Here is a 23,552-nt window from a genome sequence, read left to right on the forward strand (position 1 = left end):
CATCTGCAGTTCTCACTTTCTCCAAGAAAACCTAAACACATAAATCGAAAGTGGGTCACTAACACCAGGGCTTCACTGGAGGCTCACTGATGATGTTACTTAGTATGGTGATGAAACATCTGAAAATGAACCTTCCAGCTGAGGGAATTTCTTAAAGAAGGAGAGAAGGGGAGAAATGTAGAGGTTTTAGGAGGGAGTTTTTTCACATCCTTACACCCTTCCCCATTCCATCCATGCCAAGGCATACCTTTTACCATTCCTTTGACTTCTCATACCCTTCATGCCATCTTCTACAAACTCTCATGGCTCTTCATATCCTCAAATGCTAACTTAGTGCCAACTCATACCTTCTGACCACTGCCTTGTACTTAAACTCTTTGTTTCAATCCATCTAACGTTCACTATGTGCAGACCTCAGGACCTGTCCCGACATTAAGTTCTTAAATGTCTATTTTGATGAATAGACTCTTTGAAATAGCTCTCATTAATAAAAAAATCTTCAAAAATTTAACCTCCTTCAGATGCTTATGAAAACAAATATTTGTAGTCATAGTCACATTTCAAAGGGATTGTCAAATGGGAATATTAAAATAAATGTTTGTTTGTAAGCGTTTGCAACTGTCAATCAACAGTGAAGTGACAGGCATCCCATTGCAATAATGATACATTGTGAAACTGGTTGAACAGCATTTTGATGTATCAATAGTTTCAGGCATGTGTCAACAAAGGGAGTGGAATTAGTGAGCACTGTTTTTTTTGTGCCGCAGTTTTCTTTTCAAATAACTTGACAACTCTTCACAACTCTCTTGCTAGCTCCAAAGAACCTGATAGTCCCAATTAGTTTGTCCATATTTTATGCACATTCTTGTCTATGTTTAGCAATCCTTAAAAGGCCATTTACCTCTCCCAAAGGCCAGTTGATCTTTCCAAAAGTTTTCCTAAGACCATATACAAAGGGTGCCTTATATCTAAATGGGTTCCCTACATCTCAGAATAACTCCTATCAGGTGCACATTTTAGACAATGCACCAGCAAACCAATCAGATCTGATAAAGTTGGCTGCCTCCATGAACCATGGGTATGCAATGTGTGATCCACCCCTATTCCAGTCTCCACCATTTTTTGCAAGGGGAGGATTTGGGACAAGACTTCCAGATTTGGGTCTCTTCCATCATCATTGGTTAGACAGAGAACCATCTACATGATCAATCAGACCTTAGTGCATGTTAGGACAGAGTCAGTGGTGTTTTGGATGAGTTGAGGCTTATGGAGGTTCCAAGGCACCTTCTCATTTGATGTGGTTATTGTCTGTTAGTTTGCACCAAGATGGAATCCCCACATTACTTTGTAATCTGTCCCACTTTGTAATCAATGTCTTCATATGTAACATGCACGATCCCAAGCAATTAGCAACTTCACACACTGAAGTGACATTCATCAAACTGTTTGGGGTCCCAATGAGGGAATACAATTACAAACCTGTTGATGTTCTCCCCGTATTTCACAGTTCCAAACAAAACAACTCCGGCAAAAGCGTAACAGATAAGCAGCAGGAACATTCCCACTATAATAAAAAAGCTCTTATACATACTGACAACCACTGTCAGTAACAACATCTTCAATGTCACCTGAAATCAGAAAACAAAGGGTTTCAAATTCATCTGGATGCATTCAAAACTGACTAAATATAAATTACAAGGAAACCAAACTAATAGATTTGTGAACACCTCTAATTGTTAAAAAACAGGTTTCAGAACTTGAACCTTCACACATTTTGTAGTTGTTCTATGACCAACAATCTTAGCTATGTCAACACCTCATTATTCATCTCAACGAATACATTAATCGGTATTGGCCTCACTGAATAGCTAAATCCAAAACTGTATTTTACTTCATTACTTTTACTAATCTGTAATGACCTAAACTTCGCTAAGAAATGGACCTGAGATAGGAATGGCTCAACTCCTTGAAGTGATCATATCTCTGCACCATCTGGTCATCGAGAACGATGGACACATCAAGTCGCACTGTGACATCTTGTTGTAGGTGGTCGAGAGGAACGAGAACCACATCAAAGCAAATAAAAACACAATGAATGCAATGAATGGATGTAAAGCATGTTACACAAATATACACTCCGCACATGACAACAGGAACACAATACATAGCATGAGTTAGAGCACAGGTAAATGGAGGCATGCAGTTGCACATTTACTTCATCACAATCACGAAGTGCTCTGCAAAATGTGCAGTTTCTAATTTAGCTTGACTACTCACATGCTTTCCACAAATGGAAAAGAACCTGAACACAATTACACAGGCTCCCATCACGTAAGTATATTCATTCTGTAAATTAACAACAAGCAGCTGAAACAAACTTATCCAAACTAATGGAGTCGTATCAGCACAGAAACAGGCCATTCAGCCTAACTGGTCTATTGCAGTATTTATATTCCACATGAGCCTCCTCCACTCCATCTCAGGACCAGGTGACATATTTTTCCTTCATGTTTTCTGCATTCATCTTAAATGTGTCTACACTATTCACCACAACCACTCCCTGTCACAAGTTTCACATTCTCACCACACTTTTGAATAAAGAAATATCTCTTTAATTCTTTTGTATTTGCTCTTTATTGGCAACTGTCTTATATTTATGACTGTTAATTATGCTTATCCCAAAAGTGGAAAAAATATTACTGCATCTACTGTAGTAATTGATACAAAGGCCAGGTGGATCTCATTGACTATGAAATCCTTGATTGGGGTTGATAACCTGGGCCAATCAGGAAAGCCCTGGCTGACTGATATAAACAGGAGATTCAGTAAACAGGAGTGTCAACATGACATTCTGGCTTAGTTGGTCAGAGTACTAGCTTGCTAAACAGTGAAATTTGGGGGAAAAAAAAATATAAACAGGAGATTCAGAGTCTCTTCAGTTTAGGGGACTGACTCTGTGCTGGCTGGTGCTATAGTCAGTATGTTACTGTTGGTTTCTGACCTTTTTTTTTGGAGAGGGAAAAACCTGATTCCTGAACTGGCTGAATTATTTAGTCAGTTTTTAACTGACATTCCTTTTAGTGAGGGCTGATTGTTAAACTCCTGATGCACATAATGTGTTTCAGGTGTAACTCAGTTCTCATCAGGGGATTGTTGTTTCCCTGGCTGGTTACAGCCTGTGTGTTACTCTTTTCTCTTTTTTTTTGAGAAAATAACAATGTTAATTTTGTGGTAGGGCTTAGCCCTTGGACTCTAGTTTTCTTTGTTTTTTGTGTAAGTGTCTTCACTGTTTTTGGTGTTTGGACTGAGCCCTTGTGGAAGAAATACATTTCACTAGAGAAGCTGTTCCTGTGGGGAGGCCTAGCCCTGGGACTGGGCCTCTGAAGATTGAACACCTGTGTGTGCTGGGAGGTGAGCAATTGCTGTATCCTGGAGTTTGGTTGAAGACCTTGCCTTCAGGAATGGACCAAACCCCTGTGAGTTAACTGCACCTGTACAATGTACTATGTTCCTGTGAGTGGGCCTGGTTTTCCAAGGCTGGGCCAGGACTCCACAGAGACTGAACACCTGTGCTGTGGGGTGTGTATTTGCTGCCTTCGGGAGTCGACTCTGCCCTTGGTTGTGGATCCTTTTTTTTCTAGCGGTGGACTCTGCAGTTTGGAGTGGACTCCATTTTGGACAATGCACCTTGTAAACTGGAGTGGACTCCATTCCTGGGAATGGACTTTATATTTGAAGACTCTATATTTGGACTGTGGACCAGAAAGGACTCTGTTTTTATGTAATTAACTGTTTTGTGTTGTTTGGGTCTATCAGCTGCACTGTCTTGCGTGTCTCTGGGTCTGGCAGGTCTTACTGTGAGCTGGGAGGCTCATGGGTTGTCCTGAAAGCTGTCACCCTGAGATCCGGAGGGTGGTTAGGCCATCCTGTGAACCTGAAGGTTGGTAGGCTGTCCCGAAAGCTTGAGGGTGGGTAGGCCACTCTGATGCCAGTCACCCTGAGAGCCAGATGGTGGGTAGGCCGTTCTGAGCGCTGTCGTCCCGAGAAGGGGTAATCGGGACGGGCTGTCCTAGAAGTGGTCGAAAGGTGTGTCAGACCAGCCGAGAGCCAGAAGGCACGTATGGGGCAGACTGAGATCCGGAAGGCTTGTGGGCTATCCTGCACGCTGTCGTCCCAGGGAAGGGGACGGGCTGTCCTAGAGGTGGCCGGAAGGTGTGCCAGGATAGCCCACTGGCCGGATGGCACATCGGGGTGGGTGAGAGCCCAATGGTACGTAGGGGCAGACTGAGCCAGAAGGCGGGTAGCCGTCCTGACCGCTGTCACCCTGGGCGGCTACTGGGGCGGGCTGCCCTAGAGGTGGTCGAAAGGTGTCAGGGCAGACCGAGAACTGGAAGGGGCATGGGGTGGACCGAGAGCCGGAAGGTACATAGGGCGGGCTGTCTTTAAAAAAAATATATAAACAGGAGATTGACTACCTGCTCCTCTTCCGGGGTTACGTTAGAGCCCGGGTGTCTCTGGAGAAGGAGCACGCGGTGTCCACCAACACCCTGGAGTCGTGCAGGGAGTGGAGTGCATCATTTCTCCCTCCAACTCTATTTTGATTTAGTCCCTACCCTCCCCTTCACTGTTTTGATCACACAGCATTGTCCTGTGGTTTGAAGGGCAGTGCTTGTCACTGGCCACTCGGGTGTTTTTCATATCTTCCTGGTGGTGGCAATTGAATAAAGATTTGTGCACTTTGTGTCTTTCACTGTGTCTCGCACCTACACACACACACCATGTGTGCTGGGGAAAAAATAAGCACTAATAAAAAAAAAGAAAAATAAAGAAAAAAAAATAAACAGAAGATTCTAACTAAGCACTACCGCAGTTAGGTGGTAGTGTGGGGGTTAAAGGAAAAAAAAGAAAAAAATATATAACCAGGAGATTCTCAAAAAGAAGAAAAAAAAATAAACAGAAGATTCTAAATAAGCACTACCGCAGATGGGTGGTAGTGTGGGGGTTAAATAAAAAAATAAACAGAAGATTCTAAATAAGCACTACTGCAGTTAGGCGGTAGTGTGGGGGTTAAATAAAAACAAAAAAAAATATAAACAGGAGATTGACTGCCTGCCCCTCTTCCGCGGTTACGTTAGAGCCCGGGTGTCCTTGGAGAAGGAGCACGCGGTGTCCACCAACACCCTGGAGTCGTTCAGGGAGAGGTGGGCGCCGCAGGGAGTGGAGTGCATCATTTCTCCCTCCAACTCTATTTTGATTTAGTCCCTACCCTTCCCTTCACTGTTTTGCTCACACAGCATTGCCCTGTGGTTTGAAGGGCAGTGCTTGTCACTGGCCACTCGGGTGTTTTTCCTATTTTCCTGGTGGTGGAGATTGAATAAAGATTTGTGCACTTTGTGTCTTTCACTGTGTCTCACACCTGCGCACACACACACACCATGGGTGCTGGGGAAAAAGAAAAAAAAATCCCCTAGACCTTTGATGTGAAGGGCAGTGTTTGTCACTAGCCACTCGGGTGTTTTTCATATCTTCCTAAAAGAGAAAAAAATATAAACAGGAGATTGACTGCCTGCCCCTCTTCCGCGGTTATGTTAGAGCCCGGGTGTCTCTGGAGAAGGAGCACGCGGTGTCCACCAACACCCTGGAGTTGTTCAGGGAGAGGTGGGTGCCGCAGGGAGTGGAGTGCATTATTTCTCCCTCCAACTCTATTTTGATTTTGCCCCTACCCTCCCCTTCACTGTTTTGATCACACAGCATTGCCCTTTGATGTGAAGGGCAGTGCTTGTCACTGGCCACCCGGGTGTTTTCCTATCTTCCTGGTGGCGGAATTGAATAAAGATTCGTGCACTTTGTGTCTTTCACTGTGTCTCACACCTGCTCACACAAAAAAAAACAGCACTGCTCAGCATAAAAGAAAAGAAAATAAAAAAAAACCCCCAAAAAATATACAGGAGATTCCGTGTCCCCTTGGTTTAGGGGGATGGCTCGGCTACAGTCAGTCTGTTACTGTTGGTTTCCACTTCTCTTTTTTGGAGGGGAAAACTTGATTCCTGAACTGGCTGAATTATTTAGCCAGTTTGTTAACTGGCATTCCTTTAATGAGGACTGATTGTGCATCAGGAGTTAAACAATGTGTTTTGGGTGAAACTTTGTTCTCACTGGGGGATTGTTGTTTCACTGGCTAGTTACAGCCAGTGTGCTACTTTTTTTTTGGTCCTTTTCTCAAAAAGTAAGAATGTTAATTTTGTGGTAGGGCTTAGCCCTTGGACTCTAGTTTCTTTTGTTTTTTTATGTATCTTCACTGTTTTTGGTGTTTGGACTGAGCTCTTGTGGAAGACATCCATTTCACCAGAGGAGCTGTTACTGTGGGGGGGCCTGGGACTGGGCCTCTGAAGACTGAACACCTGTGTGTGCTGGGGGGTGAGCACTTGCTATATCCTTGCCTTCAGGAGTGGATCAAATCCCTATGAGTTAACTGCACCTGTATGATGTTCCTGTGAGTGGGCCTGCTTTTCCAAGGCTGGGCCAGGATTCCATGAGACTGACCACCTGTGTGCTGTGGGGTGTGTATTTGCTACCTTTGGGAGTAGACTCTGCCCTTGGTTGTGGACCCTGTTTTTTTTTAGTGGTGAACTGCAGTTTGGAGTGGACTCTATTTTGGACAATGTGCCTTGTAAACTGGAGTGAACTCCATTCCTGGGAATGGACTTTATATTTTGAAGACTCTACATATTTGGACTGTGGACCAGAAAGGATTCTGTTTTTATGTAATTAACTGTTTTGTGGTGTTTAGGTCTATCACTTGCATAGTCTTGTGTCCCTGGGTCTCACCAGTCTTACTGTGAGCTGGGAGGCTCATGGGTTGTCCTGAAAGCTGTCACTCTTACAGCCAGAGGGTGGGTAGGTCACCCTGATGCCATTTGCCCTGAGAGCCACATGGTGGGTAGGCTGTTCTGAGTGCTGTTGTCCAGAGAAGGGGTAATCGGGATGGGCTGTCCTAGAAGTGGCTGAAAAGACTCAGCAGTGGAGAGCCAGAAGGTGTGTACTGGAAGGCTTGTGGGCTACCCTGCATGCTGTTGTCCCAGGGAAGGGGATGGGCTGTCCTAGAGGTGGCTGGAAGGTGTGCCAGGATAGCCTGCTAGCTGGATGGTGCATTGAGGTGGATGAGAGCTCAATGGTATGTAGGGGCAGACTGAGAGCTAGAAGGTGGGTAGCCATCCTTAGTGCTGTCACCCTGAGCAGGTACTGGGGTGGGCTGTCCTAGAGGTGGTCAAAAGGTGTCAGTGTTCCAAGAACTGGAAGGGGCATGGGGTGGACAGAGCCAGAAGGTATATAGGGGTGGGCTGCCTTAGTGGTTGGAAGGTGGGGGGGACAGGGGATTGCTGGGTCTGTATTGTATGCACTTTTATGTAACTGGATTGTCCTTTTATATACAAATGTCACTGTCTTTTAAGTGAAACTGGGATTTGTCTTTTGTCCTTGTCTCTCTGTAAACTGGTTGAATGGTAGGGTTTGGGACCTAGCTTTGTTGCTCCTCTCCCTTGTAAAATTGCTGTTGTATACAGCTGTAAATGTTAACTGTTTTTGTAAACTGTTTTGTAATTTGTTTAATAAAATATTATAATTAGGAATGGGGCTGCCACAATGGCTCAGTGGTTAGCACTGCCTCAGTGCCAGGGACCTGGGTTTGATTCCAGCCTTGGGTGACTCAGTGTGGAGTTTGCATATTCTCCCTGTATCCAAATGGGTTTCCTCCATAGTCTAAGGATATGCATGTTAGGTGGATTGGCCTTGACTACCCATGTTCAAGGATTTAAAAATCTAAACAGGGTGTCAGTCTCTTCTGTCTAGAACCGGTTGGTCAGAGACCAAAGGGGCAACTTCCTCATGCAGAGGGTCGTGTGTATGGAGCTGCCAGAGGAAGTGATGGAGGCTATTACAGTTGCAACATTTAAAAGGCATTTAGATGGGGATATGAATGGAAGGGTTTGGAGGGATATGGGCCAGGTATTGGCAGATGGGACTAGATTGGGTTGGGATATCTGGTCAGCATGGCCAGTTGGACTGAAGGGTCTGTGACTCTATTATACTGTACATGAGAAGGATGACTTGGTGAGGGGATACTGGCCTCTGCAGTTCATCTACCTTTAGTGAAAACCTTTTTCAGTTTAAACTCTTAACTTTGTTTTTACTGACCACCAATTCTCCATTCCCATTTTCATAGGTGAAGTATTTGGGCTTCTTTCAGTTTGATATAATATCTGAATAATAGCAAAGAATTAACTGTGAGGACACTTTTTTAAGATGGCTAAAAAATTTGATTGGCAAGGTAGAGAGGAACTATTTGTCCCTCTTGAAGGGGCAAGAGGCAGAAACCCAACATTAGAGTTCAGCCATTTTGGTGTGGTGTAAGAAAGCACTTCCTCAAACAAAGGTTTGTGAAAATCTGCAACTCTTTCCCCTAGAAGTCTGATAAGGTTAGGAGTGAACTGAATGTGTTTCTAAACTGAGATGAACAGAATTTTGTTGTAAGGAATTAATGGATATGGAACACAGGGAAGTAGTTGGAGTTAGGATACAGACCAGTCCATCATATAACTGGCAGAAAGGTTCAGGGGGTTTGATAATCTGAGGGTCTTTCTTTCATTTGGAGAAACACACATTTGAGGAAGGTGGCACACATGTAAAATTTGGAGCTATGATGGAAGGAGGAGCAAGCTGACTTGTTTCTGATTTGAATTCTGGCTCTACATGTGAGGTATATTGACACACCTATAAAAGTCTCAATGACTGACAGGTTAGATGTAGGAAGTATGTCCCCAATGGTGGGGGGGAGGAGTCCAGCACAGTGGTCACAGTTTAAGAACAAGGAGTAAACCTTCTTAGGACTGAGATGAAGAGAAATTTCTTCAGAGTTGGGAGCCTGTAGAATTCTCTACCACAAAGTGGTTCTGGCCAAACATTGTATATTTCCAAGGAGGCAGATATAGCTCTTATAACAAAAGGGATGAAAGGATATGGGGGGGATTGGGAGGATTAAGGTAGTGAGCTCAATGATCAGATAATACAGCCAGCTCGAGCAAACAAAGCTGTGTTCATTCCTTGTACATGAATCACAAAAGGCTCATGTGCATATACAGAGGAACCTTGATTATCCAAATATCAACGATCCGAATTTTGGATTATTTGAAGATCTCAAAGGTCCTAATAGCAACACTACATCAAAGTGTTTCAACACTGATTGTCATTTGTTTACAATGATTAAAAGTGAACCTGGTTTACTGAAATGCTGCCAAGAACCATCCTGGACATTGATAGGAACCCAGGCACTGTCTCCAAATGATTGGCTCTTGCTCTTGCTACACTTTCTCTGGAGTACTACACAGGGGTGCACCCTGAACCCCCACTTTCCCAGATAATCTCTCCAACATTATATTGTACATGATCTAGATTAGAGAAAGCACAGCAGTCCAGGCAGCATCTAAGGAGCAGTAAAATCGACACTTTGGGCAAAAGCCCTTAATCAGGAATATAGGCGGAGACACTGAAGGGTGGAGAGATAAGTGAGAGAAGGGTGGGGGTGGGGAGAAAGTAGCATAGAGTACAATAGGTGGGTGGGGGAGGGGATGAAGATGATAGGTCGGGGGGGGAGGGGTGAGTGGATAGGTGGAAAAGAAGATAGGCAGGTAGGACAAGTCGTGGGGACAATGCTGAGCTGGAAGTTTGGAACTAGGGTGAGGTGGGGGAAGGGGAAATGAGGAAACTGTTGAAGTCCACATTGATGCCCTGGGGTTGAAGTGTTCCGAGGCAGAAGATGAGGTGTTCTTCCTCCAAGGTGTCTGGTGAGGGAGCAGCGGTGAAGGAGGCCCAGGACCTACATGTCCTCGGCAGAGTGGGAGGGGGAGTTGAAATGTTGGGCCACAGGGTGGTGTGGTTATTGGTGCGGATGTCCCACAGATGTTCCCTAAAGTGCTCTTGTACAGGGCAAAGATGGAACTTGTCAAAAAGTTGCAGTAAAAGGTTTTGTGTGTGCACGTGTGTGTGCTCTGTTTTGAGACTCACCCAACTTGCAAAGCAGCAGCAGTCTTAACTGTTGGTGTCCAATCTGCTGCCCTTGAGGGGGTTTTATGGGGGGAGTGGGGGGGAGTGGGGGGGGGGGGGGGGGAGTTGGGGAGGTGAAGGGTGGGAGTGGGAGTGGCAGATGGGGGCTGGGGTTGGGGGGATGGTGGACAGGGGGTCAGGGTCGGGGTTGGGATGTGGGTGGAAGGGGGGATGTGGGGGGGGGGGTGTAAACAGGGGCTTGTGCACAGTGTGCTGTTGCCGAGTCTCCTGCATGGGGATCAGACTTAGCAAGTGCTCACTGTGTCAATCCCATTGAACTGTTTGGGAGGTGGGGGGTGAGGGGGCTTCAGCAATGCTGCAGGTCCCTTACACACAAGTGCATGTCTGCTCAGAAACAAACTGAGACAGAGGGAGCAAAGCAGGCAGTGCGAGGTAAAAAGAAACTTCAGAAAACTCTGACCCCAGAGGCAAAACATTCAATCAATTAACTGAATAGTCAATTATAAGAATGAAATAGTGCCCACCCATCTCATTCAGATAATAGTTTTCTCTGTACAGTGAATAATGAAGAATGTTGATCTTCATTTTTAAGACAGACAATGGAAGTGACAATGTCTTGCTACAACTGTACAGTCTGCATCAAGAATATTGCCTACCGATTTGGTCTCCTTACTGAAGGAGGGATATATTTGTAGCAGAAATAATTCAGAAAATACTCACTTAGTGAATGAATGATTTGAATGATTTTTTTTATTGTCATGTGTATTTTAGTGAGAAAAACAGTAAAATACAGTGAACAGCGTTTCCACTGGTGCCATTTTGAAAATTTTTGAGGAAAGCGATTCAAGCTGCCTTATATGTTCAGTGAAGTTCAGAATAAAAGGTAATGAGAAAGCTAAGGCTCAGTCCTTAACAGGATGGATGCTGAGAAGATGTTTCCTCTTATTGGGGAATCTAGAGTTATGAGGCCCTGTTTAGCTGCAAGAAGCTTCCCACTTAAGATGGAATTGTTTCTCTCAGACTGTAAATTTTTGGAATTCTTTTCTATTGAACTGCGGAGGTTAAGTCATTGAATATATTCAAGACTGGGTTTGACATCTTTTTGATAGACAAGGGAATCAAGAAATATGGTGATAAGCAGGTCAGTGTACAATTGGCTCAGCTGAAATTTTATCAAATGGTGGAGCAGGATTGATGAGCTGAATGAGCTATACCTGCTCCCACTTCTTATCCCTCATTTCCATGGAAAGAATTGAAAAGTCAAGATGCCTTTCTTAAAAAAAAGCTTTGCATTTAACACTTTTCATTAACACTGGATATCTCAAAGATCTTTACAGCCAATAACATACTTGTGAAGTGTAGTCACTGTTATAATGTAGAAAATGTGGCAGCCAATTCATGTTTAGCAATTTCCACAAATTGCAATGGGATAATGATCATGCAGTCTGTTGTTACAAGACTGGATGATAAATATTAGATGGGACATCAGGTGTAACCACCCTGCTAGTCTTCAAAGTAGTGGCAATAGGATCTTTTATGCCCATCTGAGGGGGATGATGGGACGTTGGTTTCACATCTCATCAAAAGACATTCCCTTGCCTCACTTAGGATCGAGATTAGACCAGAGGTTGAATACTGCACGCACTCTAGTCTCCATAGAGGGACTTGAGAAGGTGTCAAAAAAAATTAGACTTACAAGGGGGACATGTGAGCTAATTCCTAAATGCAAATTGGCTCTAGAAAAGAGGAATGACCTAATTATGGTGGGATTTGATGGAGAAAATGGAGATAATTCCACCTGTGGGGGGGGGGATCAGAATTACAGGGCCATAAATATGAGACAATCTGTAATATATCTAATATGAAATCCAGGAGAATTATCTTTACCCAGAGAGTGGTGAGAGCTTGGAACTCAATCACAGGGAGTGAGGGTGCTGAATCAGAGGGTACATTTATCTTTAAACAAGACAAACAAATGAGGGAAAATGGAAGAGAAGGTTATATTGATGGATTGGAAAGAAGATCATGTGGATCATTAACCACGGCATGCACCTGTTGGGCCAAATCTTCTGTTTAACAAGGAACTTGATGATAAAGGTACCATTACTGCTTATATTGTAGTTATGTTTAAAAACATTGGCAGTGCAAATTCCTGTGACTCTTTCAGTGGATGTCAGAATCTGTAAAGGACAGGTTATTTTCAGTATTCACCTAGCTCTGATATAATTCAGTAAGAAACACTGGCTGTTGAAACTGACACCATATCGTGGAATGATTGAATTGATGGATTACTTACAAGTAAAGCAAAGTGTAACACAACCCATATTACACCAAGTGATGTCACTAACAGGTCATAACGATTTCGTCTACTTTGCCAGAAACCTGATGGTGACATGGCTGTGATCTTCATCGTCACCTGAAACAAACAAAAATGATCATCCTGTTCAAACACACACATTTGGGACAATTGTTCAGCTCAGAAACCTTTTTCATAAAGTTTTGCTTAAGATGTACAGCTCAGAAAGAGACCATTCAGCCCAGCTAGTTGATGCTGGTGTCAATGCTCCACATAAGCCTACCTCCACCCCTCTTTATTTCACCCTCACCTTATCCCACTATTCTTTTCTCCTCTTGGCTACTGTTCTATCTATTCCCCTCAATCATTCCTTGTGATCCTTGCTTTCTGGGTGAATGTGTCTTCCTAAATTCCCTGTTAGATTTAATAGCAACAACCTTTTGGATTCTGAGATTGGAATTAAAGCACCAATTATCCCATTTTTTTAAAAAAAAGCACTGATGTATCTAATTGGATTTTCTCACTTGACAAGTATGTGCCATCATTGTGCAAGTGATAGAAATAATCATTAATGTAGATTATTCAAATAGACTTGATTTGTTTGAAAGGCAGCCTTGGACCACTACTTTAGTGAGAACTCTGGTCATGCCTGGGATGTTTGAACTGATCTCTGAAGTGCCAGGGATAAGAAACTAAAGTAAATGAGTTCACCAGGTTGCCAAATTTAATTCAGGAAAATCAATACTGAAGGACATGGCTTGAATATTAAGATTGTTTGTAGGTCCAGATGCAATTGATAGAGTACAGGACAATGTTTTATTCCTTTACATCAGTCAGTGCAATAAATCCCCAATTGCTTGCCTTTTCAAATCGTATGATGAAAGTCGGCCATCTATCATTGTCCACCTGTCAACATTCAAGAAATTTCTAATAGAAAGTGGTGCAAAATTTCAGTCTTTTGTGGTTGTGATAAGGTGTTCTAGCCTTTATCTTTTGGTTTATGACATAATCTCAGCTCTTCTAATGGATTATTATCTTGATTCTCTCTGGGACATACATGCTGCAACTTATTGTGAAATGTAATTGCTTATCACTTTTTTCCTTTTTTTGCCTGTGTTTTCATCCATATAAATCATATTACAAATTCCCATTGTTGGAATTTTTCATGCCTGGTCTTTGCCTGTGGTGCTGACAACAAAACCATCAGCACCCACTGTCGTCACTCCTCTAAAATTGACAGCAGGAGGCTGTACATGTGCAGAGTGGTGGGGAAACATGGACATTATTGACAGTGTTTTCACACTTTTCCAGAGGGTCCATTGTCAAGGTAACTCTGTATGACAATTAGTGAGAAATCAAATTGACAAAAGTCTCTCCTCATTACATTGTTAGTCTCTCTATAAAAGCCCTTGATAAGTTGCACCTTATTGAATGTGATGTAAATGGGGTTTTTAAGCAGTGTACTAACTTCATAACTACCTCTAAACACTTCAATTGGCTCCAAAATCTCTCCTTTTTTTGACTGAATGTGAACTATTTTCACACTGATAACAAGTCACATTTAAAGTTTGTAAAAGTCTTTATCTTCAGCTTCTATTTTAATCTATACATAACTACTTGATTTAGAATTTTAGGTAGTAAAATGAAAAGTGAAAGCTATTCAGTGTTTTAACTTCCTGGTTTTCTGTCTGTGTGAATGCCTCAATGTGGGTGACTACCTAGTTTGTTCATAGATATCATTGTTTAGACACCATGGAAGAGGAGATCCATACCACAGAGATCATTAGATCTTTGTTGGCGTCTTTCTTCAAAGGCACCCATAAATACTATTGCTTTATTGCTGAATGTGCAATCCTGAACAATACTGCTAACTGCCTGAGCTTCAATCATTAACTGGATACTGCAATCTGGTAAGAATAATTCCCTGCCTTTGCATTTTCTCTGCAATTAGGACACCACCTCTCTAGCAGCACAACTTGGAAATTCAGTTGTACATTTTCTAACCACTCATTAAAGGTTGAAAAACCTTGCATAGCCTTCTAAATTTTCATAATGATTTCCACTGCACCACTGGAATGGTTTGAAAGCCACCTCCTGTTTATCAATGTACGATTATTGTAAATACTCATTAATGTTGAGCTTCTAGGACAAAATCTTGACTAAAAAGTTGGGAGTCAACTTTTACGCGAATAACATTTTGGTGAAGTTAAAATCCAGTCATCACCAACATGTTGACAATTTCTACAAACTGTCCCCCAGAAGTAGTGCAAAAGAAGTCAAAAGTACATGTGCAAATACAAGGAGGTGAACATTCACCTTCAATGATGTTGTCCTATCATTTTGATTTTTAGATTTGCATCAGAGCAGGCTGGACTACTTTTGGCTAAAATGTCAATTCTCCTGCTCTTTGGATGCTGCCTGACCTCCTGTGCTTTTCCAGCAACACACTCGACTCTGATCTCCAGCATCTGCAGTCCTCACTTTCTCCTAGTAGGTTAGATCAGATGGCTGGTTTGCAATAGAGAGTGATGCCAGCAGTGTTTGTTCAATTTACACACCAGTTGATGTTACCATGAAGGCATCTCCTTCTCCAACTCTCCCCTCACCTGAGATGCAGTGACACTCGGGTTAAAGCACCACCAGTGAATTTACCTAGAGGTGTTGGGTACAAAGAGTTGGGGTATTTCTGGTTATAAATAAAGGTTCAATCTATACATACCTGAAAAATGAATGATTCAGGGGTTGACTTTACACTAAATCAATTGTTGTTGTTGATTTGAATTGAATGTTTGTAAGCTGTTGTGTTTTGGGCTATTTTCCTTTGTAAACAGTTTTAATGAAGATGCTGAACATACTTTCTGTAGGTTTCAATTACAAGCAACCTCCCAACAGAGATGCTTCAGTGTCAAATTTTTCATCCTTAAAACTTCCAATTTCTAACATGTTATCCAAAATGAATGAATATTTTTTGTATTATGAATTTACCAACACCTTTCTAAATCAGCAAAGAATAAAATGAAAAATAAAATGTTAGGAAATTTAGATCTCATTAACAATTTGACCTTTATTTCTACTAAACATAAAATTGAAACTGCAAGTTTTCCAAATCTAGAAATGCCTCTAACAGATAAAGAAAACTAATCAACATCAGGTATTGATATGGAGGTTAACCACTCTAATACCAAATAACAAATTGTGTAGGGTCTACTCCATGAGTAGTTAGCCATTTAGATTTTTATCAGACTGGTAAACGATTTTGCACTCAACTTTCAAACAATGTCCAGTTATGCAAAATGTTACTATTGCAAATTATTAAATTATAAGTACAAATTTGACTAATTGTTCTCCTTCAAGCAGAGAAGGTATAAGGGTGATCTGAGTAAGGTGTTTAGGACCAATAAATGATTCTACAAGGAAGATGGAGATAAACTCTTCTGTCTGTGGGTGGGATTCTAGAACAAATGGGCATAACCTTAAATTAAGAGCCTGACTATTCACTGGTCATGTCAGGAAGTATTTCTTTAAAGGAAAATGAGAAATTTGGTACACTCATTCTCAAAAAGATGCTAAGGTTGAGGGTCAATTGAAAATTGAACTGAGATTAGTAGTTTTTTTTTGCAGATTAACAATTAGAGAACTAATGTGGGTAGATGAAGTCAAGATACAGATCAGCTATGATCTCACTGAATGGCAAAACAGCCTGAAGTGGGTGAATGACCTTCTCCAATTCTTGTGTACCAGAAAGTGGTTAGTCACTGCAGTACTCTCAGCCTTTGTTCGGGTAATGTAAGCACATTATTTAGATGGTTAGCCCAGTTCAGCTTTTGGTAAATGGAAACCACAGGCATGTAGACTGAGGCTATACAGGATGTTGCCTCCTGGTCTGGAAGGTTTAGTTATGAGGAGAGGTTAGATAAACTTAAATTGTTTTCACCGGAAAGATGGAGGCTGAGAGGTGCTCTGATAGAGGTCTACAAAATGACAGGTGGATAGTCAGAGGCTTTTTCCAAGGGTGGAAAGGTCAAATACAAGAGGGCACAGGTTCAAGGTGAGAGGGAAAAGCTTAGGGGAGAATGTTTCATATAGAGGTGGTGGGTGTCTGGAACACACTGCCACTGGAGATGGTGGAAGCAGGTCCATTGCCAATGGTTTAAGGTCTATCTTGATGGACACATGGACTGGAGACAAACAATAGGATAAAAACCGTGTGAGCACTAAGTAGTAGGTCTAAATAAGGATTAGGAATTAGTGCAGGCATGGTGGGTCAAAGGGTCTGTTCCTGTGATGTATTGTATTGTATTGTATTATCTTCTCAAAGTGTAAACTATCTTCTCAGGTCTTTTTATTTGCTGATGGGATGTGGGCATGGCTGGTTGGCCAGCATTTATTGCTCATTCCTAGTTGCCCTTGAGGGTGCTGTTGAGCTACCTTGGGTTGATCCACAATGCCATTAGAGAGCAAATTCCAGGATTCTGACCCAGCGACAGTGAAGGAACAGCAATATATTTCCAAGTCAGGATGGTGAATGGCTTGGAGGGGAAGTGGCAGGTGGTGGTGTTCCAATGTAATTGCTGCCCTTGTCCTTCCAGATGGAAGTGCTCATGGGTTTTGATAGCTCTGCCTAAGAAACTCTGAATTTCTGCAGTGCATCTTGTATTCATTGGTGGTAGAGGGAGTAGATATTTGTGAATGTGTTGTCAATCAAGTGGGCTGCTGTGTCTTGAATAGTGTAAAGCATCCTGAACATTGTTGGAGCTGCACCCATGCAGACAAGTGGGGAGTATTCCATATTCCTGACTGTGCCTTGTGGATGGTGGATAGACTTTTTGGGAAGTCAGGAGGTGGGTCACTCATTGCAGGATTCTAAGCCTCCGACCTGCTCTTGTTGCCACTGTTTAGAGTGTAGAAGAATGAGGTGATGTTATGGTCGCATATAAAATTCTTAGGGGTTTTGACAGTTCAGATGCTGAGTGGTTATTTCTTTGGGCTTGAGAACCTAGAACTGTAATTCACAATTTTTGGATAATGGGTCAGTCATTTCAGACTGAGATGAGCTGAAATTTTGTTGTTCAAAGGCTTGTGATTCTTTGGAATTCTCGACTCAGAGAAGATGTGGATGCTCTGTTGATAAGCACAAGAGAGGATTTTCAATAAAAAGGCAATAATAGGAGTTGGATTTGAGGTTCCAGGTCAATCATTGCTGTAGTTTTTGACAGTCCTTTAGAATCAAGGATGATGTCTATCCAGCTAGACAAGTCCTCACATGCCTGAGAAGCCCAGTTCTGATTTTATTGAATGTGGAGCAGGTTTATGGGGCTGAATGGCCTACTTTTACCCTTTTCCATGCGTACAAAGTGTTATAGCCAATGAAGTGCTTCATGAAGTATAGCTATGGTTGTAATGTAGGAAAATACTGCAGACATTTCACACAATGTTCATCAAGATCCCACAATGAGGTAGATGAAATAAAGAAGTTCTGTCAAAATGCCTTGTTATTCTCTCCTTAGACACCTGCAGATGTTTCCTGTGATTTTATTTCAGATTTCCAGTTTCCACTCTTGATTTGATATGATAAATGACCAGATACTTTGTTTTTATTCACATCTGTTGATGGATAAATGGGAACCCTTGACATGGAGGAGAATCCCAATTTTCTCCTTCAAAATAATGGAGTGGGATCTTTTTATATCTAACTGAGAGGGCAGACCAGGCTCTTGGTTTTACTGAAAGGTATATCACATCTTCAGTGGGATACTTGACTCCATTGGAAGAACATGTCCCAATTTACTGCAGCTCCATGCTTAAAAATCAAACTTTACATTCCTAATAATTTACTCTAACTGCAAAATTGCTGGAGGTTGATGTTGGTTTTTGATGTTAAATGAACTCTTCACCCAACAACAAATGGATCCACACTCAGTCATTACTCTTTAAGACTGGAGATGAATGTATTTATAGTTGAGGTGTTAATTGTATATTAATTGTATTTAATGGTGATGTGCATTAACTGGTGAAGTATTTAAATAAGTAAATAGGAACAATCTGAAACTATGGTGGTAGCATTGTGAAGTGCATCAGTAAGTCCCTACAAAGAACAGGAAATAGATTTCAGTTTCATTCCTGCATCATTCCAGGGTACACTTTCATTTAAGCTATACACACTGAAATAATGTTCAGGAAAAAAAGTAATTTGAAAAGTTAAAGCAGAACTGGGGGGGGGGGGGGTCACATCAAGAGGAAAGTTATTGTCCTTAGTCCTTGATGACTTCACTTCATAAAAAGTAATTTCATATTGCAGTTATAGTCTGTCCTCATCATGACATTGCACTATTCCCAGTACACACAGATATGTGTGGTATTGAAAACCATCAGTAGAAATAATAAGTTTTATCTATTTATAAATGAATTAAGAAAATCCATCTGCACATCTGAGTGTTTCATCTAAAATAAATAGGGCCATAACATTAATTTTTACAAGTGCTCCTCCACTGTAGTTATTGTCAAGGTTAAAATCTGTCAGTAAAAAGTGACCTTGTGCATAGGTAAAAGCAAACTCCAACTGTGGCAGACAATTGAGGAAACATGGTAATGAACATTGCTAATACCTTAACTAAGCATCTAGCAGACAAGATGTTAAAGAAGTACCAAAAATGTTACCTCAAGGACAAAAATAAAGGTGAAAATGACTGACATTGTCGCCAGAGGAACTGTAACAGGATTGTCAACATCCCACTGTAAGAAAGAAACAACAAAGCAAATTCTTAGGTATGTAATATTTCATTGTATAAAGGTAGTATATAATTTTCAAGAAAATTATTTGTCCATTTGGTTGAATTTTACTGGGTGCCATGGTGCTACCTCACTGACTTAAACATCAATGTGTGGAGAGGAGCCCACTTGTCTTCCTGTTTGTGGAGGAATTCCCTCCTTAGACAGTTGCTGGCCAATCAGAAAACGGGCACCCAACAGTGCTGACCCAGAGTAGTGGCCACAAATGGGATGACATGTGGAGCTACTAGATCAAGAAGCCCAGTAAGGCTGGGGTCAGAGGTCTTGGTTGGGGAGGCTGGGAGGAGCTGACAAGTTGGAGAGGGTTAAAAGAGATTAAATCGATCTTGTTGAAACATGTTGGGTACCTCAGATTGCTGCAGGTGGCCCTAACAGGAGGGCATCTCCCCTCTCTGTCCTGCATAGCTTTCTACATGATGCTAGCTTCCCCATCCCATTGTGGTAGAGGCAGGATGAGCTCCTTTAGATGGCAATTTATTGTACCAAAGATGGTTGGGCTGTCTGCATTTCCCCTGGCCCCAGTAAAATTTCTGACCGATTTGGGGTGGGTCAGGAGGTGCTGGGAACATGAACCCCATCTGCAAACCCACCAACATGGAAGTGTAAAATCCATCCCATTGTGTCTACATTGTAAGGAGAAAAGGCCTGCATCTGTCACAAATGCAAGAATGTTTCAAAGTTCACTACAGCCAAGAAAGTACACACTTTTTTGAAATACCGTCACTGTCGTAATGCAGGAAAGACAAAAGCTGACCGGTGTACAACCAACTCCCACCAATAGCAATGATTGGAAAATCTGTAGCTTTGTACACTTGTCAGCCAAAGGATATGGTGCCACAGGCAAGGGCAGGCTTTATTGCCATTCCTAATTGTCCATTGTGAAAATGGTGGATAGTCACCTTCAACTTGGAACTCCCTCCCTGTGGGTGGACAAGAGTTTGACCCAGCAACCATGAAGGAGTAGCCAATTTGGAATTTCTAAGTTGAGATTCCACTAAGTCTGACATTGGTTGAGGAATAAATACAGTCCAGATTAGAGTGGTGCTGGAAAAGCTCAGCAGGTGAGGCAGCATCTGAGGAACAGGAAAATCAACGTTTTGGGCAAAAGCCCTTCATCAGGAATGCCCTTCCTGATGAAGGGCATTTGCCTGAAACATTGATTTTCCTGCTCCTTGGATGCTGCCTGACCTGCTGAGCTTTTCTACCATGACTCCTAATCTACAGTACCCACCTCTGCCTGAGGTATACATATGTTAACCCTTCAACAGCGAAGGATTCTTTCACTGCTGCACACAGCAGCCTAACATTTGTGCTCAGGCCTCCTGAACCCACAACCTTTTGATGCATAGGTCAGTGAGCCATGACAGATATTAAACACAAGCTGCCCTGGCTATGAAGAACACATCTAGATGTAATACTACCTTGCTCTGTGTTCAGGTAGCTCTATCACACAATGGTTGTGTTCTTGTATGACCATGCACTACAGAATAATTGCACTTTAGAAACAGCACTCAAAGTATTGATGATGTAATTGCGTTACAGCCAACAGATGTTTTAAAAGTTCACACTTTAGAAACAGTGCGCCAATTTGTCAATTGCGCTAGTGAATTCACGTTAATGAAATGCATATTATAGTAGAACAACCTGTACTTGGTGAGTTCAGACCATGCACTCCAGTAGCTCAAGCCCATGCAGATATATGAATGGAATGACACAGGTCATAGGATGAAGGGCTTATGCCTGAAAAGTTGATTCTCCTGGTCCTCAGATGCTGCCTGGCCAGCTGTGCTTTTCCAGTACCATACTCTCGACTCAGACCTCACGGATCATTGCTTCACAAACCATGTCAATTTTCAAAAAGAATAATAAATGGAACTTGACGCAAATATGATTAATTCCTGTCCATCATGTGATATACCTTCAATGAAAGCAGCACAGATTGGGCAAGGACAAGCACTGCGATACTTCTCTTGAAGAATGGGTGTTGCGTTATATCATACATTTTAGCTCGGAAGCCACCATTGTCTGAAAAGCAAAGTACAATAAAAAGGAAGTTATAAAAAGGTTTTTGACAAGATCTCACATGGCAAACTGGTTAAGAAGCTAAGCACCCATGCAGTCCAGGGTAATCTAGTAAATGTTTTCCAAAACTGGTTTAGTGGCAGGAAGCAGAGGCCAGGTCAGACTTCTTCCTGTCCATTTTCATCTCCTCAACATCATCCTTTTGTTCCTTTCTCCCTCTTTTTTTTTTAAAATGCAGCTTCTCCTTAAACAAATCCATACTATGCATCTCAAATGCATTCTCACCCCTGTGGAAAACTACGTTCAATTCTGGTCTCCCTGCCGTAGAAAAGATGTTATAGAGTCATAGAGATGTACAGCATGGAAACACACCCTTCGGTTCAACCTGTCCATGCCGACTAGCAATCCCATCCCAATCTAGTCCCACCTTCCAGCACCCTGCCCATATCCCTCCAAACCCTTCCTATTCATATACCCATCCAAATGCCTCGTAAATGTTGCAATTGTACCAGCCTCCACCACTTCCTCTGGCAGCTCATTCCATACATGTACCACCCTCTGTGTGAAAACATTGCCCCTTAGGTCTCTTTTATATCTTTCCCCTCTCACCCTAAACCTATGCCCTCTAGTTCTGGACTCCCCGACCCCAGGGAAAAGACTTTGTCTATTTACCATATCCATGCCCCTCATAATTTTGTAAACCTCTATAAGGTCACCCCTCAGCCTCCGACGCTCCAGGGAAAACAACCCCAGCCTGTTCAGCCTCTTTCTATAGCTCAACTCTTCCAATCCTGGCAACATCCTTGTAAATCTTTTCTGAACCCTTTCAAGTTTCACAACATCTTTCCGATAGGAAGGAGACCAGAATTGCATGCAATATTTCAACAGTGGCCCAGCCAATGTCCAGTACAGCCGCAACATGACCTCCCAACTCCTGTATTCAATACTGTTGTGAAACTTGAAAGGGTTTAGAGAAGATACACAAGGATGTTGATGGGGTTGGAGGGTTTGAGCTATGGGGATGGTCTGCATAGACTGGGGCTATTTTTCCTGGAGTGTTGGAGGCTGCGGGATGATGTTATAGAAGTTTATAAAATCATGAGGGGCATGGGTAGGATAAATAGAAAAAGTATTGTCCCTGGGATAGGAGAGTCCCAAAACTAGAGGGCTTAGGTTTAAGATGAGAGGGGAAAGATTGAAGTAGGGACCTCAGGGGCAACTTTTTCATGCAGAGGGTGGTACATGTATGGAATGAGCTGCCAGAGGAAATGGTGGAGGCTGGTGCAATTGCAACATTTAAAAGGCATCTGGATGGGTATATGAATAGGAAGGGTTTGGAGGGATATGGGCCAAATGCTGGCAAATGGGACTAAATTAATTTAGGATTCCTGATTGGTGTGGAGGAATTGGACTGAAGGGTCTGTTTCCATGCTGTACAGCCCTATGACTCTATGACACTCTCTAGGTCAGAAACGTTCTCCTCAATTCGCTATTGGATTTCTTAGTGACTATGTTATGCTGATGGCATCTAGGTTTTCTTTGCCTCACAAGTGGAAATATGAGGCTAGGTTTTCTGACGAGTGGAAACCTCCTGCAGATTCCCACTCTGTCCTTTATAACGAAACAAAAGCACACTGCATTTATGACAGGAGGTTCTGATCAGGGCCTTTTGAGAAATTCTGAACTGCTCTTCCACTCTAACAGGTAACTGTTTGTACAGAACAGTCAGAGGAAGTCACATAACACTGCTTTCTTCACAGCTATCAGTGATGTATTCAGCAATTTAGCGGTCGAACATCACTGATAGTCACTTTAACAGCTCCTGTGAAAGGGTAAAATCATTTTGAGATTAGAAAGTGAAGAAGATAGGGTGCCAGGTAGGTAAAGTGCAAAGTGGGTAGGGGATTGGGTGGTAATGGGGAGATGCCAGGAGGGTAGGGTGGTAGGTAAGTGATGGTAATTTTTAGGAAAAGTTAGGGATGGATGGGAGATATCGGGTCAGGCCCAGGCTAGTGGTGGCTGTTTCAGGTCCCGAGGTGTGGGTATGGGAGGGGGGGTGGTGTGGGGGGATGACATCAGGTTCTGGTCTGGGGGTTGGATGGGGTTTGGTTGAAGGGTGGAGTGGAGTGCAATTTCTAAGGTTGTCATGACTGGGAGTTAAATATTTAGGGGTATCAAACTATTTGAAAGGATAGGCAGGGAGGTGGTGTAGCTCTGATATTTAAAGATGACATCAGGTGAGTGCTGAGAGATGATATAGGTTCTATGGAGAAAAATGTTGAATCAATGTGAGTGGAAATTAGAAACAGTAAGGGGAGAAGTTCATTGATAGACGCAGTCTATAGACCACCAAATAACAACATCATGGTGGGATGAGCAATAAACA

The 23,552-nt window shown here is 42.4% G+C and overlaps 1 protein-coding gene across 6 annotated transcripts in view; it reads right to left on the reverse strand.

Moving 5' to 3' along the window:
• nalcn (sodium leak channel, non-selective) overlaps positions 1-23,552 on the reverse strand; it is a 358,024-nt gene that overhangs the window by 21,996 nt on the left and 312,476 nt on the right. For all 6 annotated transcript variants that reach the window (XM_072578059.1, XM_072578064.1, XM_072578061.1 and 3 more), the window contains 5 exons: positions 21,063-21,169; positions 19,013-19,087; positions 12,356-12,475; positions 2,278-2,346; positions 1,480-1,628 (listed from right to left, as the gene is read on the reverse strand). In XM_072578059.1, coding sequence (XP_072434160.1) covers positions 1,480-1,628; positions 2,278-2,346; positions 12,356-12,475; positions 19,013-19,087; positions 21,063-21,169 — 520 coding nt within the window. The remainder of the gene's footprint in view (positions 1-1,479; positions 1,629-2,277; positions 2,347-12,355; positions 12,476-19,012; positions 19,088-21,062; positions 21,170-23,552) is intronic.

The sequence above is a fragment of the Chiloscyllium punctatum genome, chromosome 9 (genome assembly GCF_047496795.1).
Source record: "Chiloscyllium punctatum isolate Juve2018m chromosome 9, sChiPun1.3, whole genome shotgun sequence".
Classification (NCBI taxonomy): domain Eukaryota; kingdom Metazoa; phylum Chordata; class Chondrichthyes; order Orectolobiformes; family Hemiscylliidae; genus Chiloscyllium; species Chiloscyllium punctatum.